Genomic DNA, 22,296 nt, shown 5'->3' with positions numbered 1-22,296 from the left:
AGCATGAGGCTGTATATTCTGCAATATTTACATTTTTGGTAAACTTATTCAATGAATACAAGCTCTGTAAGCTGAGATAACATGCACTATATTGATGCATTCACACAATTTCATAGTAACCATGAGATAAAACAAAGTTCAGGAATATTCATTTATCCCATTGTTTTGCAAATCTATGTACACTACAAACTGAATAATTGAATCAGTTCTGACATTGCTGTTTTAGTAGCCTTACAGATTATTATTCTAAATAGAATCTTTAATATTAGCAAACAAATTGAAGGTTTCCTAACTAGAGGTCGACCGATATGGGTTTTTCTCTGGCCGATGCCGATATTTAGAAATCGCGGTGGCCGATGGCCGATATGTGATGCCGATATATTAGGCCGATTTTTTTTTTTTTCTTTTTTTTTCCCCCTTCATCTCATAAAATCTAACAGTTAGACCCCTTTCACACTGGGGCGTTTTTTTAGGCGCTTTTGGCCTAAAAATAGCGCCTGTAAAGTGCCTGTAAAACGGCTTCCCTACAGTCTCAGTGTGATATCCCGAGTGCTTTCACACTGAGGCGATGCGCTGGCAGGATGTCTTTGGAGCGGTGTATACCGCTCCTTCACCACTCCTGCCCATTGAAATGAATGCGCACCACTGCCGAAGCGGCTGCAAAGCGTTTCGGCAGCAGCACTTCAGGGGCACATTTAACCCCTTCCTCGGCCGCTAGCTGGGTTATAAGCGCCCCGCTAGCAGCCGAATAGCGCCGCTAAAATGACGGTAAAGCGCCGCTAAAACTAACAGCGTTTTACCGTCAACGCCTGCCCGCTCCAGTGTGAAAGCAACCTTAAGTAATAAGTGATACAGAAAATTTTTTACATTTAAACATTTTATGAACAAAACAAACCTCCAATCAGTTCACTTGTATGTATAATTTAGATTAAAAAAAAATAACTATATCTTAAATATTAAATACACAAAAACAGGTAACCAAAACTTTTGGACGAAAAAAAATGGGCTAACTTTACTGCTTTTTTTTTTAATTAGTGTATTTTATTTTTAAAAATTTCGTTTGAAAGACCGCTGCGCAAATACCGTGTGACATAAAATATTGCAACAACCGCTATTTTATTCCCTAGGGTCTCTGCTAAATATATATATATATATATATATATAAAATGTTTGGGGGTTCCAAGTGATTTTCTAGCAGAAAATACAGAATTTTTACTTGTAAGCAACAAATGTCAAAAAAGATTTAGTCTTTAAATGGTTAAACTGAGAACTTCTACACACTGAGTTCAGTCTATTGATAAAAGAACCCGAAGAGATACAAATGTATCTTCTTATCAGATTTGGCAGGCTGCCCAGAGGAGGAGAGAAGAAACCTTCAGACAACTTGCAATTGACTTCTATTACAGAAGTCATTTGCAAGTCCCGCTGAAGTTATAATCGGCTTTTTTTATCAGCACAATCGGCCGATGCCGATTAAGTAAAAAAAGCCAAATATCGGCCGATATATTGGTCGACCTCTATTCCTAACTACCAGCAAGAATAAGTCCTTTCATTTAAAAGAGCACCTGCCATTTCAGATCCATCATGGCAGCGCCTGTTAGTGGGCATCCACTCACCTGCTCTCCACCACGTCCCTCACCTTGTGTCACTGCCGCATCACCAGCTGTGCCATTAAAGTGAAAAGGACTGTTGGTGAGTCAACAGCGGGTCAGAGGAGGAGCCGCTGCAGGACAGAGATGGCAGTTGCTCTTTAAAAATTATGATTTAAAAAAATCGACTTGATTTAAATCAAATCCACCCTGCAGCTGTTTAGCAAAAATCACAGATCATAGTCGATTTCTGATTGGCTGCTAAGTGTACACACACAAGGCCACTTTTTGTGCTACAAAATCAGCCCATCAGTATGTGGCATGAAAATGTATTTATACGTGGGAACTGTCACATAAAAGTAGGAGTGATATTTATCTTATGTACTCTCTCATGATGCAAACACACTTGTATAGTAGAAAACAGCAATGCACAGCGAACACGCTCTTATTTACTATTATAGTTCATATGAGCATTCATAGACAAAATATTTTGTTATGTTTAGCTTACATATCCTTGACACATATTGCTATATAAAAACAACAGGATACATTTTGGTGTTTTTATACAAAACATTTAAAATATATATTTATACTGAATATACACTTAAAATATTTACTTTTGATTTACCCTTTCCCTTGCAAACAAAACTACTATGTCCCAACACCAAAGGAGTACAAAATACTAAAAATATGTATTATAAGCCGCTCTCATGAAACATTAATGCACATCAAATATAAATCTAGCCTGGGAACATATTTGGTCTGGGGACAGAAGTTCTCTACTGGTGGCAGAATGAGCAGTGATTAAGGCTGGGTGTGGCTAAATCATGTTAAAGTGTTACTAAACCCACAACAATAAAATCAATCTGTATATGCAGTAAAGCATGCTTGTTACACTCACTGTGGAACCTAAGGGGTTAATCCTCTGCAGTGTGTATAAAGGCTGTGTGAACCTGTCTTTCTGATCCTCTTCTTCTGCTGACTCCAGTTTATTTCCTGATAAAACAGAGCATTAGGGGATAAGCTGCAAATGCTCAGTTTGGTGCATATTGCTAGAGTTTTTTTCCCCCTCTTGCGAGGGTGCATGTGATCAGCACAGGGCCAATCAGCACTGTCCAGGGGGTCAGGAGTCCTGCAGAATGACTTATAGGACAATCAGGGAAAAATGAAAACTCCTCCAAGCTTTAAACTAGACACGGATACAAGTCACAAGACTGCTATATACACACTGCTGAGAAAAGGTATTTAGCCGTTTAAATTTACTAAAATAATTGCATTTCCTTGCTCTGTGTACTGTGGGAGACCAGATATAGTGAATGCAGGGTCCTGAGTTTTGTAACACTAAGTGGGATATGCGGGGGAAAAAAAAAAAAAAAAAAATTTGGCGAAATGAAATTTGTGTAAGAAAATTTGTTTGAAAATCTGAGTCATTTAAGTGTGACAAATATGCAAAAAAAAAAAAAAAAAAAAAAAAATCAGAAAGGGGGCAAATTCTTTTTCACACAACTGTATATCTATGAAAGGAGCGCCACCTGGTTTCAAAGCGTTTGTTGTGCCAATCATTTTGCAGAATAGTGTCTAGTTTTTCTCTAAATAAGGTTTTAGGATCTCTTCATTTCAGATAAGGTGGGTGGTGTCTGAGAAATCCAGTGCTTGAAAAAAATCCTGCAGAAGGCAGGAGGCGGAGCCTAGCAGAGCAGACATGCATTGTTAGAGCTCCACACCGCTGAGGAGAGAAGAGAAGGACAAAGCGGAGCCTGCAGGCTCAAAAGGTATCCATTTGAACCTTTTTACCCCAGGGAACAAACTGTGAAAGTTTGGGCAGGAAATATGGTACTGGGAGGAAACCGTGGCAGAAATAAAAATCACCTCACAAAGAGCTCACAGGCACTCACTGCAGCTGAAGCAGCTCCAGTCACCTCACAAGATACAGCATCAGGGCGCTCTCACAGACAGAAAATGTCACAGCAAGACTCTCCATTTGAGTCAGATACAGAACAAATCCTCTCACAAACTTCTCCACAAGCCTCCTCAGTATCCCCAGTAATATTATTACAATTTGAAAAGATGTTTCATAAGGCTTTAAAACAAACCTCAGACCAAATAACAAAAAGCCTAACCAAAGAAATAAGAGAGCTGGGAAACCGCACCGCAGCCTTAGAAATAAAAATGGATGAAATTGAAATTACAACCCAAGAAAATATAACAGAATTGGAACAATTAAAAAAAGAGAATTTAATACTTCAAACTAAGCTCGAAAATAGAGCCAGACGTTCAAACTTGCGCATAAGGGGAATACCTGAAACTGTGACAGACCTGCAATCTACTATTACTGCTCTATTACAAGAACTAAAGCCAGATATCCCTATTGAACGTTTAGAACTGGACAGAGTACACAGAGCCCTCACAGCCAAAAAGAAAGATGGACCCCCACGTGATATAATCACAAAATTTCATTATTACAGAACGAAAGAACAAATACTAATTGCTGCAAGAGAAAAAAAAGGAACTTAATTTTCAAGGACACAATTATCAAATTTTTGCTGACCTATCCCAACTTACTATTACTAAAAGACGATCCATGAAACCCCAACTAATGGAACTGCAACGCCACAACATTATGTATCAATGGGGCTTCCCCTTTTCAGTCAGATTTAACTACCAAGGTACAATTTACAGAAGCAGATCAGCAGATGAACTACAACAAACCCTTTTAAAATTAAATCTGACAGAACCCACAAGCAGCAACACTCCCACACGCAGAAGAATGGCATCATCTTCACCTTCAGGCAGCACCCAGAAAATATCAGAACAAAATGGGAATCATCATTCTCACAAAAGAGGCCGTTATGCCACATCATCCATGGACCAAGAAGATTCAATGGACTGACATCCTAATTCCTGATATCTCTTCATTTATTATACTAAGAGATGGTTCTCTATAAAAAACCTGTATTTATAACTGAATGTAACTGCATTCTGATAATCACACACTGTGTGGGATCATGTTACATTCCAGTTATATTACTTCTGATTCATATAGCCTTAGAATATATAAGTGAAATAAGGAAATTCTTGTTCAGTTATATATTATCAGGTAATAACAATAGATTTATTACTTTTTAGGACAAATATGTTCAATAATCCAGAAGTAATGGAAGCTTTTTCTTTCTTTTCTTAAAACAAATATATTATTACCTAACTAGTTCCTAGAATTATGTTTTTGTTTATTCTAATCTGAAGCAATACAACCTCAATTTTATGAGTTAACATATCTAAACAGTTACATATGAATAAAATATGTAATTGTTTACTCTAAAAGGGTTAAAATCCCAAAATAATTCAAACTATCTTCATCAATACCAAAGTTATTAACAGTACCTTTCTAACTGAATTATTTAGCCCAGGGCAAGACTAACCATATACAACCACCCTGGAATAAATAATTTCAACAAAAACTATATTCTGCACTCCAATTAATGAAACATCATTTTGATGTCTTTTGACATAGCACTTCTCTCCTGTAAGCGGAAGATCCGTGTACCCCCATTAGCCCTCCTCATTCTCCCAACCATATTATGTGGGAGTGTGACGAAGGCACTTATTCCCCTGAGAGAGATATTTATTCTCTTTCACGGGTAAATTGTGCTTACTTGCAAAAAATAATTTATACAATGTATCATCTAATCTCATATGTTTTTTGTTTACTCTTTACTCCAGAATTCACTGGTTTCTTTTCTATCTATTCATCTCTTCAGTCCACACAGGTTGATCTGCGCAGTCAGCTCTGCATAACAAAAAGTAAGTCAAAACTATTTGATCTGTTGCCATGGCACCACTGAATATACTTTCCCTGAATGTTCAGGGAATAAATGTCCCTAAAAAAGGACCAAAGCCTTCCGTACTTTCCATAACAAGAAGGCTCACATGGTATGCCTCCAAGAAACACACTTCACCAAAGATTCTACTCCAAAATATATTTCTCCTTTTTATCAACAAATTTACACGGCTTCTGCCTGTACCAAGCAAAGGGGAACTCTAATTGCATTTCACCGATCCACACCATTCACCTTATCATCAGAAATTAAAGACCCAGAAGGTAGATACCTGATACTCATGGGTTACATAATGGATACAGCAATCACGGTGATTTCCTACTACGCTCCTAACAAACAACCTACACCATTCCTCTCACATATATTACAAGTGATTAATACACACAAAATAGGAACAGTGATAATGTGTGGGGATTCGAACCAGGTCCTCCTCCCATTTCTAGATAAATCACCTTTTACACCATCCAAAATAACCTCTAGATTACCTTTTTCTCAACTTCTTTCCAAATACAATCTGGTAGATTCGTGGAGAGAAAGTAATCCAATCAAAAAGAAATTCACTTATTTCTCGCACCCCCATCAAACCTTCACCAGAATAGATCATATTTTTCTAACAATAGGAATGATACCAGAAATTATTGCATCAGATATAATTCCGATTCCGTGGTCTGACCATAATGCAGTATACACTACTATAGCCTCAGCCATACCAAAAGCGCATGACCCAACGTGGTACTTACCGGACATAATGCTCAAACACCCACTACATCAGATGGCCATTGAACAAGCTTTAAAGGAATACATAACAATTAATAATACAACAGACATCTCCCCAATAACACTGTGGGAAGCTCATAAGCCTGTCTTGCGTGGTACAATACAAAGACAAATGGCACTATTTAAACGGGAACGCAAAAATCTAGCAAAAAACTAGAACTCAATTTTAATGCAGCCTACATATCATTTCAAGATAATCCATCTCAGAGTACAAAATCTCATCTGGAAAAATCTAGATTGGAATACGATCTATTTCTCACTGAGTCAGTTGATAAATCCCTCAAACGCTCCAAACACAATTTCTACATGAATACAAACAAACCAGGTACATATTTGGCTCGGGCATTAAATTCAATACGTTTGAAATTATCAAAAAATGTTTACACTTGTAATCCAGTTAAAATAGTCCATAAATTTCACTCACATCTCGCAACTTTATACAAGACAAACAATGAATTTAATCCTACAGAGGCTGAATCCTTCTTCTCAAAAATAACCTTACCTGAGTTATCTCAGAATCAAAAAAGCAGTTTGGATGAGCCTATAACTATAGATGAAGTTGCTAACGCCATAAAAGACCTAAAACTTAACAAAAGACCAGGCCCAGATGGCTACTCGGCTTTATACTATAAAACATTCTCAGAAATACTCTCTCCCATTCTCACTGAAACTTTTAACAAACTTCTAGATGGACATTCTTTTCGGCAAGAAACACTAATGGCAATTGTTTGTATGATCCCAAAACCCCTTTCTGATGATACTTCCTGTGTGAATTATCGGCCTCTCTGTTAAACCTCGATATTAAATTATTAGCAAAAATAATAGCAAAACGCCTCAATAGCATTATAGGAAAATTAATACATAGAGATCAAGTAGGCTTCATGCCAAATAGACAGGCAGGCGATAATATAGCAGGGCAGTGTTATTGGCACATATTGCTAAAAAACGGAAAATTCCTTTATGTTTTCTATCTCTCGATGTTAAGAGGTCATTTGACACAGTATCCTGGCAATATATGCAATATTCATTACAAAAATGGGGTTTTGGACCCCACTTTTTAACATGGATCAAAGCATTATATAATAAACCCAAAGCCTATATAAAATATGCTGGATACAAATCTGAAGCCTTTAATATCGAAAGAGGTACCCGACAGGGTTGCCCATTATCTCCCTTATTATTTGCCCTTATACTCGAACCCATGGCCCAATACATCAGAACAAACCAAACTATAACTGGCATTGAAGTAGGAGGTATTACACACAAATTATGTATATTTGCAGACGATATATTACTTTTTCTATCATCACCACAGGTCTCTGGTCCTAACTTAATACCAGCTCTTGATGGATTTGCAGCCCTATCCGGCCTTATGATTAATCCTAAGAAATGCCTAGTGCTTAATATTTCACTCACAAACATGGAATTGATCCCGGCTAGGGCTGCACTCCCATTCACATGGGCAGAAAAATCAATTCCATATCTTGGAATTCATTTAACAGCATCTCATTCTGACTTATTCTCAACCAATTATCCTCCTGTATTAAGACAGATCACAAATCTAATAAAACAATGGTCGCAACTTCCTTTATCCTGGATAGGGAAGATTAATGCAATCAAAATGACTATTCTACCCAAATTGCTTTATCTATTCAGAGTCCTCCCTATTCCAATTCCTTCCTATTTTTTGAGAATAGTACAAAAAAGAGCAACTTCGTTTATATGGGGCTCTTCTAAACCACGTATACCTATACACACACTACATCTTCCCAAAAATAAAGGAGGCCTGGGATACCCTAAATTTACTAACTACTACAGAGCAGCACATTTGGCCAGTCTGTCCAAATACCATGCAAAACAGGAAATCCCATTATGGGTATTTATAGAGGCTTCAGAAAATGACCCTCTATATTATATCAAATTTATTATGGCTTGATCCTAAAGACCGCTTTAAAATTCATAATCCCATAACTAAACACTTCTTATCTCTCTGGGATAAACTAAAAACCAAATATCAGTTACAATCTCCACACAATCCTTTTTCTTTTATCAGAAATCCGGCCTTTTATCCGGCATGGATCTACCCAAATTCTTTTAAAGCTTGGACAACATCAGGCATTCAGACACTAAATGACTTCATAGCATCTAAATCATTCCTTTCATTCCCATCGCTTAGAGAAAAATATGATCTACCAAACTCTGAGATATTTAGATATCTCCAAATCAAAAATTTCTATACACCATTCCTAAAGGGGGATACACCATTATCCCAATTATCCATTTTTGAATCAATCTGTACAAAAGATCCATTTGCTAAAAGTACAATTTCATCACTTTATAATCAATTATATGGAGTAGCAAATCTTAATAGACCCTCTTACGTTCAGAGGTGGGAGGAGGACCTGGGACGAACTTTAGAAGACACGGACTGGTCTAACATATGGCTCACATCTAAGTCATCTTCACCCAACATCTTAGCACTGGAGACAAATTATAAAGTCCTAACTCGCTGGTACCTTGTACCCGCTAGAGTGGCAAAATATTCACTTAATACCTCAGCTCTTTGTTTTCGAGGATGCCCAGAAATAGGCACATATTTACACATATGGTGGACGTGCCCAGTAATCCAAACCTTCTGGAAGGAAGTCTTCGTGATTGCATCTAAAATATTTAAAAAAATAATACAACCAGATCCATATTTAACTTTACTTAATCTAAAACTGGAATGGTTAACAATCTCTCAATTCAAACTTATGATCCAATTAATAACGGCTGCAAAACAAACAGTGGCCAAGGCATGGAAATCTCCTACATTGGTACTAGCAGAAACAATTCACAGAATGAATAATACAATGTCCCATGCTAAGATGGTAGCCATCGATCAAAATCAAATTTCAAAATTTGAAAAACTTTGGCATCCTTGGATAAAACAACAGTTCCTGTCAAACTTCAATGACTCTGTCCTGTTGCCATGGTAACAGATTAAATGACTTACAGAGACACCCATTCTAAGGCTTCAAAGAGAACTAAAAAGAATAATAAACTGACGAGCGGGACAACCTTGTGGACCATACCTCTACCTTTCAACCCTTTTTCTTCTTTCGCTTTCCTTTTCTCCACCTTACGATTAAAGCTCATTATCAGAATTTATTTGACCTATATACACTCTACTTGTAAACAATATGTATAGTAGGTATAAATCATTTAAATACCTACAAAAGTAACTAAGGAAATGATATATATCTTTAATTTAAGTTAGGTTTACGTAAACCCAATGTTTAATATTTGAAATTTCATGATATTTACCTACATAAACCCTACTGTAAAACAATGAGCTTACTTTATAGATCCTTGTAAACTTACTTTATGTATCTTTATAACATTGTATACTCAATAAACTTCTTTTGACAAGGAAAAAAATCCTGCAAGCTACGAGAAGACTTATGAGTGTCCATTGGCAGTTTCCTTGTAGCGATGATGTGAGCGAGACCCCGGAGGGATTCCACAGCTTTGGGTATCCAAACAGGAGGAGAATGGGATTCTTTGGTATCTGGCAATCAGTTACCCCCCTGGATGAATGATAGGGTGTGATCCCAGTATTCTGAAATGGGCGAATATGTCCATAGGTGGCGTGGCTTGATGGTGGAGCGAGCGGCCGCATAGTTACACCGCTCCGGCTCTTAACTGCCTTTCTTCAGGCATCCTGCGCCCTATCTCCTCACCGAAGGGCTCCATTTGCTCCCCACAGCGGTGGGCACAAGGCAGGCTGGCTACCATGGTGAAATACGGGCCACCTTGGCCCTCATCCACGTCGGACCGGCTGGCGGGGTTCCAGAGGCAAGATGACGCCGGGACACAGGCTTTCCAGGCAGCCACGCTGCAGGCATCTGTATCTGAGGACCGGAGCTCTGCTAGTGGGGTGAGTGTTTCGACTCCAGCTATTTTCTGCACTCAAACAGTCTCCCAGTCCTCACAAGACTCCCAGGCAGTACAGTACCCCCAGCAATTTTCTGACAATGATGAGCTTCATCCCCCTGCTGAACCTACCCTAGCCACCATTATGCTGGCTATACAAGATTGTAAGGCCTTACTCACTACCCAAATAGCCTCTATACGTTTAGATTTCTCACTCCTGAAGCAGGACGTCCAGAACCTCCGCGACAGGGCCGGGGATATGGAGGAACGTATTCGTTCTGTAGAGGACACTGTGCACCCCTTATCTGTTAAAGTGAGGGATAATACTGGGGAACTAGCTGCCCTTCGCGCCAAAATTGATGATTTGAAGAATCGTTCGAGAAGGAACAATCTCCATTTTATAGGGTTCCCCGAACGCGCAGAAGGCTCACACCCTGAAAAATTTCTATACTCCTGGTTGAGGGACATTTTTCGGTACGGATGCACCCTCGTTCTCTTATGTGATTGAGAGGGCACACCGTACCCCTCCGCGTCCTCCACGGGAGGGAGTACCTCCACGCTCAATCATAGCTCGCATCCTCAATTTCCAGGATAAGGTGACCATCTTACGAATAGCAAGAGAGAATGGTCTGCTCAAGTATAATGGCAATAATATATCTATCTATCCTGACTGCTCCGCTGAAGTGCAGCGCCAGCGCATCTCCTTCTCAGCAGTGAAGAATCAACTACGTGAAGAGGGACTGAAATACGCCATGCTCTTTCCCACCAAGCTTCGCATCATATTCGATGGTAAAGCTCACTTTTACACCAGTCCTAAGGAAGCCGTGGCTGAATGATCGCTATGGACCTGCAGCCAGACGCAGAGGTAACTGACAGCAACACCTGTTCAATGTCCCCTTAGCTGACTACCTTCTTGACACAGCTCTGAAGTCTCCCATTCACTATGTGCCTGACCCATGTTACTGGGGCTGACCACTTTTACTAGAAGAACCAAAAATCCTGCAATAACTTTCGCCGTCTCCTGTGAGCTTTCAGGAACATTACTTATTTACACATCAGGCCCTCCTCCTACACATGGAATTATTATTGTTATTATAAAAAAAAAAATTTTTTTTTTTTTTTTCTCTCTCCCCTTTGCTTGGCCAGCCGTTTCGTTTATTCACCATCAAGAAGGACTGATCCTATCTCTGTCTTCATACAGATGTGCAGAAACAACATCTTAGATCAGGACATAACTTTACTTTTTAATTTTCAGTCGAAAGCCACGCCAGACTCCACATTACCTCCCCACCGGTTAGTGGTGTGACCACGGAATAATTGGACCCTCAACAATAGTCCCCTTTTTTTTTCTTTTTTTTTTTTAAGGGGTAGGAGGGGTTTAGGGTTTCAAGGCTCACTAAGTTGGGGATGGCCGAGTGGGGTGGGGGCTACGGGTTTTTCAAACATGGTTCATTTTTTGCTCTTTTTTTTTTTCCCTTTCTCCTCTTTTTCCTTTTTTCATGTTTTATAACTGTTGCTCGGAACAGCTCATTGGTTCTCTCCGGGTTATCTATTAACAGCACAGATTTGTGTAAACATAGATATCTGCAATGTGGTATAGATGTAGTTGAATGCATGTGGACTGGCACGGCCTGTGAGGTATTAGATATGAGTGCACTTACTTGTCTTTGTGATCATGGTATAATGTCTATCTTACAATGACAAGGTCCTTAAAAATAGTGTCATGGAACACTAGAGGGTTGAATGCCCCTCAAAAGAGGTCCCTTGTTTTTTCAGTCCTAAAGAAATGCCGTCCCCATATCATATGCCTCCAAGAAACTCACCTGATACTAGGGTGAGGGCCCTTAAGCGAACATGGCTGGCTCAGTATTACCATGCTACACACACAAATTACTCTAGGGGGGGTTTCTATTTTACTGGCTAAATCCCTTCCGGCTGAAACTATACAGGTTAAGACGGACCCAAATGGGAGATTTGTTATACTTACTCTGCAAATTTCATTAGGAACGCTTACTCTTGTAAACATTTACCATCCCCCCCCCCCCCATTTTCGGTGGAGGGGTTTATCGAAATTGTCACTTCACTTGTTGAATAGACCCCCCCGGACACTTACTTTACATTGGTGATTTTAATGCTATATTAGATCCAGCCGTGGACCGCTTGGGGGGTGGGGGTAGATCTTTTCCCTCCCTTCTGAACTGGATGCAGGTTTATGACCTTACTGAATTATGGCACTGGAAACACCCAGACGAAAACCAGTTCTCTTGTCATTCAGACTCCTTCCGCACTATGTCTCGGATTGATATGGCCTTTGCCCCTGCGGACACCCTTCCCCTTGTCTCTGCGGTTTCATACCTACCTAGAGGTGTCTCAGACCACGCTCCTCTTTCTGTGGACCTCGCCATTCTTCCAGGCTCAGGCCCTTCCATTTGGCAGTTAAATTCTTACTGGCTGGAGGATGAGGTGGTACAGGGGACATGTAGGAAGGGTATTACGGAGTATTGGAGAGACAATGTGGGAACAGTGGACCCTTCTGTGGAATGGGAAGCATTTAAAGCCACATTGAGGGGCACTTTTATGTCTGTCACTGGGGTCTTGAGGAAAAATAACCAACAACTTACTGCGGAGCTAGAAGCCGCCATGGTGCGGGCTGAGTCTGTGTATGCCTCTGACACGTGAGAAGCATGGCTACAGAAGCGTAGGGAGTACGAACTCCATTTGTTAGACCTTACTCAAAAGCGACTGTTACATACGGCACAAAAATCATGGTAATAAGGCTGGACGCCTCTTAGCATATCTGACAAGACCTGACCGTCCCCCGGTATCTATACCACGTATCCTTACTATGCTAGGTCAAATTAGTGATGTTCCTGTGGATATCATGGAAACCTTTTTAAACTTTTACAAAGACCTATACACGTCCAGGGCTGAGTACACTGAATCCCAGCTAAACAAATACCTTGCTGACGTATCTCTCCCCTCCCTTTCCACTGAGGGGAGGGATATGTTAGAGGCTCCCATCTCGGTTGAAGAGATTGCGGCGGCCATTTCGCAAATGCCAGCTCATAAGACTCCTGGGCTGGATGGTTATCCCACTGAATGGTATGCACAATTTAGGGATTGACTGTGCCCACTTCTGTTACGTACGTATAACAGGGCCTTGGATGCTGGGATCCCCCCCCCCACTATGCGAGAGGCCTTGATCATACTCCTGCTGAAACCCCGCAAGGATCCACTTAAATGTGAATCATACCGCCCAATATCCCTCATAAATGTGGACGTTAAGATCCTGGCTAAAGTGCCTGCAAACTGTTTAAATGCTGTAATTACGTCCTTGGTCAATAGTGACCAGGGGGGGTTTTATACCTGGAAGGTCCACCAGAATGAATATCCGTAGATTGTTTCACAATCTGCAATATCCCCATGATTGCCCTCATAAACGTGCCATCGTGTCCCTGGACACTTGTAAAGCATTCGATAGTGTGGAATGGCCGTATCTCTTTCGGGTGTTGCAGCTGTATGGTTTTGGTCCCCGCATGGTGGCATGGATTAGACTCCTTTATGCATCCCCCCGAGCCAGTGTTCGGGTTAATGCTTCGGTCACTGAGTCATTCTTAATTACTAGGGGTACGAGGCAGGGATGCCCACTATCCCCGCTTCTATTTGCCTTGGCTATGGAGCCGTTAGCGGCACGAATCCGTTCTTCCCCTTCCATTAAAGGCCTGCCTATTGCTACCATAGAGGAGCGTATCTCGCTCTATGCAGATGACACCATGGTGTATCTGGCAGATACCAATGCGTCACTCCAGTCGCTGTTGGCCGAGATCAATACTTTCGGAGACTTCTCCGGATTCCGAGTGAACTGGGACAAATCTAGCCTGTTCCCTTTGGATTCTGCAGCAGTCTCTCAGATTCACCCAGACTCCAAACTGCAGGTGGTGTCCTCTTTTCAATATCTTGGGGATCTTGGTACAGTCGCCTTTATCCACTTACATTACTAACAATTTAGATCCTATACTGAGTCGCCTACAGGAGCAAACTAGGCAGTGGATGGACCTGCCTCTGGACCTTATGGGAAGGGCAAGTTCACTTAAAATGGTTTACCTACCGAAATTGCTATATGTGTTGGCCAACTCCCCTTGCAAAATTCCTAAATCTATTTTTAAACGTATAGATATGATTTGTACAATGTTCCTGTGGAGTGGGGGATCTCCTAGGGTGGCACTTGAGACGCTAAGGCTGCCGTCACACATGGCGAGCTTGGCGTTTCCAAATTTTTTCCTTTATTACTTAGCATCACAGCTGGTGCATGTTCATGACTGGCTAAGTCCAGTCTCGGCAAATGCATGTACCACCACTGAAGGAGCCATTGCGACCTCCATGGAAACCTTACATAATATTGTTTATAGGGGCAAGGTCCCAAATCGACCAGGTACCTCCATGCTGGCCACTTCCCTCTCAATCTTTCGATATATTGTTACAAAAATTTCTAGACATACCTGGTCAGCATCCCCAAATAATCCCCTGTGGTTTAACCCCACTCTGCAGGAACTATACTCCTTGCCCGACACCAAGGGAGTAAAATATCTATGTCATCTATACAATGCCCACGGCTTTCAAACTTTTCACCAACTGAGACTTGACTTTGACCTACCACGCTCTTATTTGTTCCACTATCATCAACTTAGGCACGCTATACGAGCTCAATTTGGTTCCCTAAATGATCCCACTAACTTGCCCCCGCTAGAGAGGCTGCTGAGACAACCCGACCCTAATAAACTTATTTCTACATACTACGCAGCCCTAATGACAGATTTTAACCCCAGATTCAGCAAAGCGCAGGAAAAATGGGCGTCCATGGACATTTCACTTACCGAGGAGGACTGGACTGAGTTTAATGACACATACAAAAATACGGTCATTTCATCTAGGGACCGAGTTATACAGGTTAAACTTTTTCACCAATCTCACCTTACCCCAGCTAGGCTATATAAAACGGGGTTGAAATCCTGGGCTGATTGTTTCCGTGGCTGCGGAAGGGATGCTGATTTCATGCACTGCTTCTGGACATGTCCACTGGTTCAGGACTTCTGGGTGGAAGTGGGTTCTTTCATTTCCTCTGCTCTAGGCCTTCCTAACATTATCCACCCAAAAAAAGCGCTATTAGGGATCTTTGGAGACTTACAGATATCATCACAGGCTAAGAGATTACTATGTATCCTTGATTTCTATGTTAGAAAGACTATACTCTTGTCATGGAAGGATATACAGACGCCTTTAAAATCTCTATGGCTAAAATTAATTAATGACATTATACCATTGTACAGACTCACCTTTGAACTCAGGAAACGGACAAAAATGTTCCACAAAATCTGGGGTAGATGGCTTGCCAGCCCCCTGACCCTCTCTTTGTAATGTATGCATGGTAGGGTTCACTTAGAGGCCGCGCCAGGTTAGACTATAATTTATGCAGATTACTAATATTGTTATACACTGACGAAATGCTTGCGTGTGTAACTATGTGAACGATATCAACTGCTATGCCACTATTTGTTCTTTGTTTACATATGAGCTAAGTACTTGACACATGACAATGATTGACCGAGCTTAATTAAGTGGTTGTTTGTTGTGCTTGTTTTGCACAACTGGTTTGTAAAATCAATAAAAATATCTTTAAAAAGAAAAGACAGTGGAATAATGTCATGCTCGAGACTCTGCACCGAGGACAGGAGGCCTCCTTTGGTGTTGGAAGTCCGATGAAGAAAGGGATATAGGCTTTGTGCATCAGTTTGAACCACGTTTCCCTCCAGGATTCGTTACCAATTTTAGGGTAATTGCATATCCTTCTAGAATTTTGTCGATATCGTCTCCAGATATATCTTTGGTCCAGGATTTTATTGATGTGTGGTGTAGCGATTTCATAAAAGTTGAGTTCAGTGGTTTGTAAATGTCTGTAATCGAATAATGTTGTTGTTTATTCAGCTTGTCTAGCAGGAATGGACGAAACCCTTTTTGTTTCGACAGGTCTCGTGTATAAAGTTCGAGGTTTGTGACACTTGAAGGAAGTGATGTTTCGGTAGGTGAAATTCCTCGGCCAGAGAGTTGAATGGCTTGAGAGATCCAGTGTCTTCTTCATATAGGGAGACTACAGTTATCAAACCCTTGTCTTTCCATTTTGACACCGGTTCATATGGAAGGCCTTGAGGGAACATTGGGTTCCCTTAAATAGGTAAGTATTGGAGACAAAGGGAGAGAGTCGCATTTTTTTCCCTCGACTCCCGCAATGCTATTACAGTGTCTCAGATTAATAGGTTTTGCTTGATATGATTGGGAGTCGATCTTAATGAGCTATGTAGCAGTGCTGATAAGTTATAGGGTTGGACCATAGCTGACTCCAATTCATAGTTTATATACCTTGAGGCTTGGAGATTTGTTGTTTCTGATCATGCGCAATCTTTCATATCTGATATTTTGCGTACAAAAACAACACACATTAAACAAAAATCATTCGTTCTGTTTACTTCAAGAATTTTTTTTTTGAGTTTGTCCCTTTGGAAATCATTGTTTGCAAAGTTGGAATCGGATGTCAAAAGTTGTGTACACTTTATAGGAAAATCGAATGATCATGCCACATACAGAATATATCTTCCGATTTTCTCATAGCACGTACAGGGCTTTAGTGTTGTTCATTTGCTCTACATGTTGTCCTAATAAGGTATTCCAATTGAAGGACTTATTTGTTGGCATCTTTGGCAGTTGATAAAAATACACCTGGGGGGAGGGGGGGTGCTGGAGTGTTGGCATGAACAACCTCGTACAGTGGTCCCAAATTAGTTCACTTAAAGCAGAGTTCCACCCATTTAAAAGTCAGCAGCTACAAAAAGTGTAGCTGCTGACTTTTAATACACAGACATTCACCTGTCCCACAGTCCAGCGATGCGGGCGCCCAAAGCCTCACTCCTCTCCACAGCGCCAGCATTGTAACTGTGGGTGCCCAGCTGTGGCTTCACAGCTGGGCGTGAGCCACAATGCACGTCGTGAATGGCCAGGCAAGCTTTTGGGACCTGTGACGTGTCTCAGAAGATTGCAGGGAGGGGGGAGAAGTGGACTTCCTTCTGGCACCGCGGTGCCAGGAGAGGAAGTGGGAACTGGGTGCCTGTCAAAACTGGGTACCTGCTCCCCTCCTCCAAAAAAATGACATGCCAAATGTGGCATGTCAGGGGGTCACCAGTACTTAAAGCAGAAGTTCTATTTTTGGGTGGAACTCCACTTTAAACTGAAAAGTGAAGATTTGCTGTGTTATAGGAAATAATTTTAGGCCTATTCACACTATGCAGCGACTGGCATTTTTCTGCACCTGATCAATGCAAGTAGTGTGAACGGGCCTTAGAACGGGCCTTAGAAATATTAATTGTGACTAAGTAAAATTTGAAACATCTTCCTTTTGGCATGAATTCCTTCCAAAAATAGCAGTGCACTTTCTGGTAATTAAGTGTGCATATTCCCAGACCAAATGCTTCATAGCTGTATTTCTGCAGTGTGAGATCTAAGGCACTGCTGCCTCTGACTGCTAGTCTCAGGTGATTTGCCACTATCCTTAGTGCTATGCAGCTCACTTTTCCCTAGCTCAGAGAGTCTCCAAACTTTCTAAACAAAGGGCCACTGTGGTAACTAGGTAACTGTGCTTCAGATGTCAGGGGGCAGTGGGAGTAGAAAATATCCTGGCGTTAGTGGGAGTAAACAATGTCCAGTATTGAGGAAATATTAGCACCCCATTATTGGTATCAGTGGGAGGAAAAGTGTCCCACTGTTGGTTTCAGTAGAAGGAATAGTGCCTCGTATTAGCAGAAAGAAAAGTGCCCTAGGGGCCGAATAAAGGTATGCAAAGGGCCACAGTTTGGAGTCCACTGCCCTAACTATAGGCTCTAAATATTAAGACGCAAAGCCCTGCCTCTATCAAGATAGTCACCTCCACACAACGGAAAACAAGGCATTTCCTGTCAGTAGTAAGGAAAAGACCAGCTGCAAGTAGATCACTTCCAGAGTTCAGTTCATAAAGCAGAATGAGCAACTCCCTTCTCTTCCAGCTCACTACTAATGCAAAGAACTTCCAATGATAAAAAGAATTGCAACATTGTAAAACAGCCATATTTATACAGCACAATACTGCAGCTGTTAACATAAACCAATACCATTTGCCAAAACCAACTCTTAGGCTACTTTCACACTGAGGCGCTTTACAGGCGAGCCTCCCTCTCCTGTCACTAGTGTGAAAGCCCGAGTACTTTCACACTGGAGTGGTGCACTTGCAGGACGCTAGAAAAAGTCCTGCAAGCAGCATCTTAGGGGTGGTTTAGGAGCACTTTATACAGCGCTCCTAAACCACCCTGCCCATTAAAATGAATAGTCATCGCTGCTATGCGGGCGGTATTAACCCCTTCTTCGGCCGCTAGCAGGGTTAAAAGCGCCCGCTAGCATCCGAAAAGTGCCGCTAAAACGACAGTAAAGCTCCACTAAAATTAGTGGCGCTTTACTGCCGACCCTCTCGCCGCCCCAGTGTGAAAGTAGCATTATAAATTTTGAAAAACAAAACATGCCCAGTGTCTCCGTTCCTGCTAACATCATGTATTTTCCACACACAAAAAAAAAAAAAAAAAAAAAAGGAAGTTTACCTTTACATCCTCATCCGATGTGTTCTTGGTAAATCTTTCATGCATTTCTCTAAGTTTTTTTAGACTGTTAAAAAATATCAGCTATGGAAGAAAGAAAATCATATAAGTAACATGAAGTATCAGCAAATAAGATATCCAATATTTTACCTTACCTTCAGTATGTCATAGTAAATAAATGTCGTCATCAAAGCAGAGGTCTTACAAAATGCTATTCAAGCATACAAATATATTCACAGATTTTCATGTATGACATAGCAAGGAGCTGCACCTCTATGAACGTGTAGCTTTTTAGCCAAGCAAATGATCTGATTAGCTTGTGATTTATTCATATTCTGATGGAGAACCCACAGGAGCATACTTCATTCAGAGTTTCCAGGTCTTCTAGAAAATACATGCATCTTTCAGACAACGTATGCCTGATACGGCTATGCTTGCAGAGGGGGTCCTCTTATTTATGGAGGGTCATGGATTCTCTCCCTACCGATCTAATTACCAAGCCCTGACACGTGAGGCTGGGTAGCGAGTCCCATACTCCTTCATGACCATAAGTACTGAGTGCTTTCCTTGTTCCTGGTGACTCTACTAAACTCCGGGTGAGTAAAGGATATGTGTGTGCTGATTGGGAAGGACAATGTGAACCAAAGATGTCAGACAAGAATGGCCATATTTCAGCAACAGCAGCCAGAGATGGCTCAATTTTCTCCATGGCTCCCCTGGCAGCTCTCCACCTGGTAGAGACCGCCTTGAGGGGAGGTTGATGTGTTTGCACAAGTAGGCCTCCAGCATAGGGTGTACTGGTTCCCAGGGTTTGCCACCAATGTTTTATTATTATAGTGGGATATTAGATAGGGATGCTGATGTCAACCCTGGCAGCTCACCTTCTCCTCCTGGTAGACCATGTCCAGGAGATTGAGGTGTTTCCACTAGTAGGACTTCAATGTTTGGTGCCCTGAATACCAAGGTTTGGCCACCCATGTTTTACTATGACACATGGTACCCGCTTACCTCCTCCTGCTTGTAGACCCTGTCCAGGAGGTCGATGTGTTTGCACCAATAGGAATCCAGTGTAGGGTACACTGGTTCCCAGGGTTCGCCACCCATGTATTATTAGAATGGGATATTAGATAGGGATGCTGATGTTAACCCTGGCAGCTCACCTTCTCCTCCTGGTAGACCATGTCCAGGAGGTTGGTGCGTTTGCACAAATAGGCCTCCAATGTAGGGTGCCCCGATTTCCCATGTTTTATTATGTGATATTGGATAGGGATGCTGATGTCAGCCCTGGCAGTGCACCTTCTCCTTCTGGTAGACCATGTCCAGGAGGTTGTATTTTCACTAATAGGCATCCAATATTGGGCCAGATCCCTTTTTTATTATTATGGGATATTAGCTAGAGATCCTGTTAGCTCACCTTCTCCTCCTGGTAGATCATGTCCAGGATGATGTTTGCACTAATGGGCCTCCAATGTAGGGTGTCCTGGTTCCCCACCCATGTTTTATTATTATGGGATATTAGATAGGGGGGGCTGATGTCAGCTCAACTTCTCCGACTAGTAGACCATGTCAAGGAGGTTGTGTTTGCACTAATGGGCCTCCAATGTAGGGTGCCCTGGTTCCCCACCCATGTTTTATTATTCTTATGGATATTGGATAGGGGTGCTGCTATCAGTCCTGGCAGCTCACATTCTCCTCCTAATAGACTATGTGCAGGAGGTTATGCTTTCACTAATAGGCCTCCAATGTTGGGCTGGATCCCCGTTTTATTATTATAATATATTAGCTAGAGATCTTGATGTTAGCTCACCTTCTCCTCCTGGTAGACCATGTCCAGGAGGTTATGTTTGCACTAATAGGCCTCCACTGTAGGGTGCCCTGGTTCCCCACCCGTTTTATTATTATGGGATATTGGATAGGGGTGCTGCTATCAGCTCATCTTCTCCTCCTGGTAGACCATGTCCAGGAAGTTTTTTTTTTTACTAATGGGCCTCCAATGTAGTGTGCCCTGGTTCTCCACCCATGTTTTATTACTATGAGATATTGTATAGGGATCCTGTCTTCTGCTCGCCTTCTCCTCCTGGTAGACCATGTCCAGGAGATTGGTGTGTTTTCAGTAATAGGCCTCCAATGTAGGGTGCCCTGGTCCCCCACCCCATGTTTTATTATTAGGAGATATTGTATAGGGATCCTGTGGTCTGCTCACCTTCTCCTCCTGGTAGACCATGTCCAGGAGGTTGTTTTTACTAATGGGCCTCCAATGTAGGGTGCCCTGGTTCCCCACCCATGTTTTATTATTATTATGAGATATTGTATAGGGATCCTGTCATCTGCTCACCTTCTCCTCCTGGTAGACCATGTCCAGGAGGTTGTTTTTACTAATGGGCCTCCAATGTAGGGTGCCCTGGTTCCCCACCCATGTTTTATTATTATTATGAGATATTGTATAGGGATCCTGTCATCTGCTCACCTTCTCCTCCTGGTAGACCATGTCCAGGAGGTTGTTTTTACTAATGGGCCTCCAATGTAGGGTGCCCTGGTTCCCCACCCATGTTTTATTATTATTATGAGATATTGTATAGGGATCCTGTCATCTGCTTACCTTCTCCTCCTGGTAGACCATGTCCAGGAGGTTGACGTTGTGGAAGATCCCCTGGTGGTGGCAGGACACACACTTCCCACAGCAGAGGACAGCACAGTTCTTACAGAAGAGCTCCAGCTTGTGTTCCGGGTGCTCCGGGCAGCGCCCCGCCGCCCCCTTCTCACTATAGTCAGCTTCCTGGGCGCCTGCCCCCTGTTCCCGGGAGCCCAGGGACAGGAACCGTACCATCTCGGCCAGGGTGGTATTGATGGGCAGAACGGCCAGGCCGCCGGGGATGGAGCTGACTTTGCGGCAGAGAGGACACGTGACCTGAGCGGGCCCCGGGAGGGTGAAGCGCAGGCCCCGGGTGTGGGTCTCTCCGCCACATTCCAGTACACAGCTCTTACAGAAGTTATGAGAACACAGAGGGAGAGTCACCGGATCCCGGAACACGCTCAGACACACGGCACACGTCAGGCTGGCTTCCATCTCCGCCTACAGCCGCGATATGTGTGTGTCAGAGATGGTCCCGATACACAACGTAAACTTCTCAACCGTTACCACAAGATACGGAAGAGTCCTAATGCGCGCGCCCCCACAAGCTACTTCACACACTGCGCATGTGCAGTCTGAGTGCTTGCGCGCTCCCGCGGCCTTTTCCGGGATGTAGCCCATCCCCGGACACGCCTCCTCTACATCATCACAGCCCCGCCTGCCTTGTTATGAGTCCCTGTGTGCTGCCATGTGTGTGGAATATAATAGAACAGGAAAAATAATGCTTCTTTTTGCATTTGATATCACTCCAGTTTCTTTGTATTACATCTACCTAGTGTTCAGCTTTCACTTCTAAAGCTTTTCTTTTTATACCTTAATGCATTTCTTGAATTCAGGTTAAAAAAAGGTTTTATGACTTGCTGTTCCCCTGTTTACAT

At 42.1% G+C, this 22,296-nt stretch overlaps 1 protein-coding gene across 3 annotated transcripts in view; it reads right to left on the bottom strand.

Annotated features, from left to right (window-relative positions):
• The window catches only part of LOC141113193 (uncharacterized), a 44,470-nt gene extending 22,467 nt beyond the window's left edge, over window positions 1–22,003 (bottom strand). Inside the window, exons 1-2 of one of the 3 annotated variants that reach the window (XM_073606155.1) lie at window positions 21,386–22,003; window positions 18,790–18,870 (exon numbers count right to left, since the gene is read on the bottom strand). In XM_073606155.1, the coding sequence (XP_073462256.1) occupies window positions 18,790–18,870; window positions 21,386–21,853 (549 nt within the window). In that variant the 5' untranslated portion in view covers window positions 21,854–22,003. Of the gene's footprint in view, window positions 1–18,789; window positions 18,871–19,667; window positions 19,717–21,385 lie in introns of those variants that run through there. The other 2 variants (XM_073606144.1, XM_073606164.1) reach the window with 2 other exon arrangements.
• Between the last annotated feature and the right edge of the window lie 293 nt (window positions 22,004–22,296).

This window comes from Aquarana catesbeiana, linkage group LG01, assembly GCF_042186555.1.
Source record: "Aquarana catesbeiana isolate 2022-GZ linkage group LG01, ASM4218655v1, whole genome shotgun sequence".
Classification (NCBI taxonomy): domain Eukaryota; kingdom Metazoa; phylum Chordata; class Amphibia; order Anura; family Ranidae; genus Aquarana; species Aquarana catesbeiana.
The sequence above is the reverse complement of the archived record's forward strand: the minus strand, read 5'-3'. Positions and strand labels throughout refer to the sequence as shown.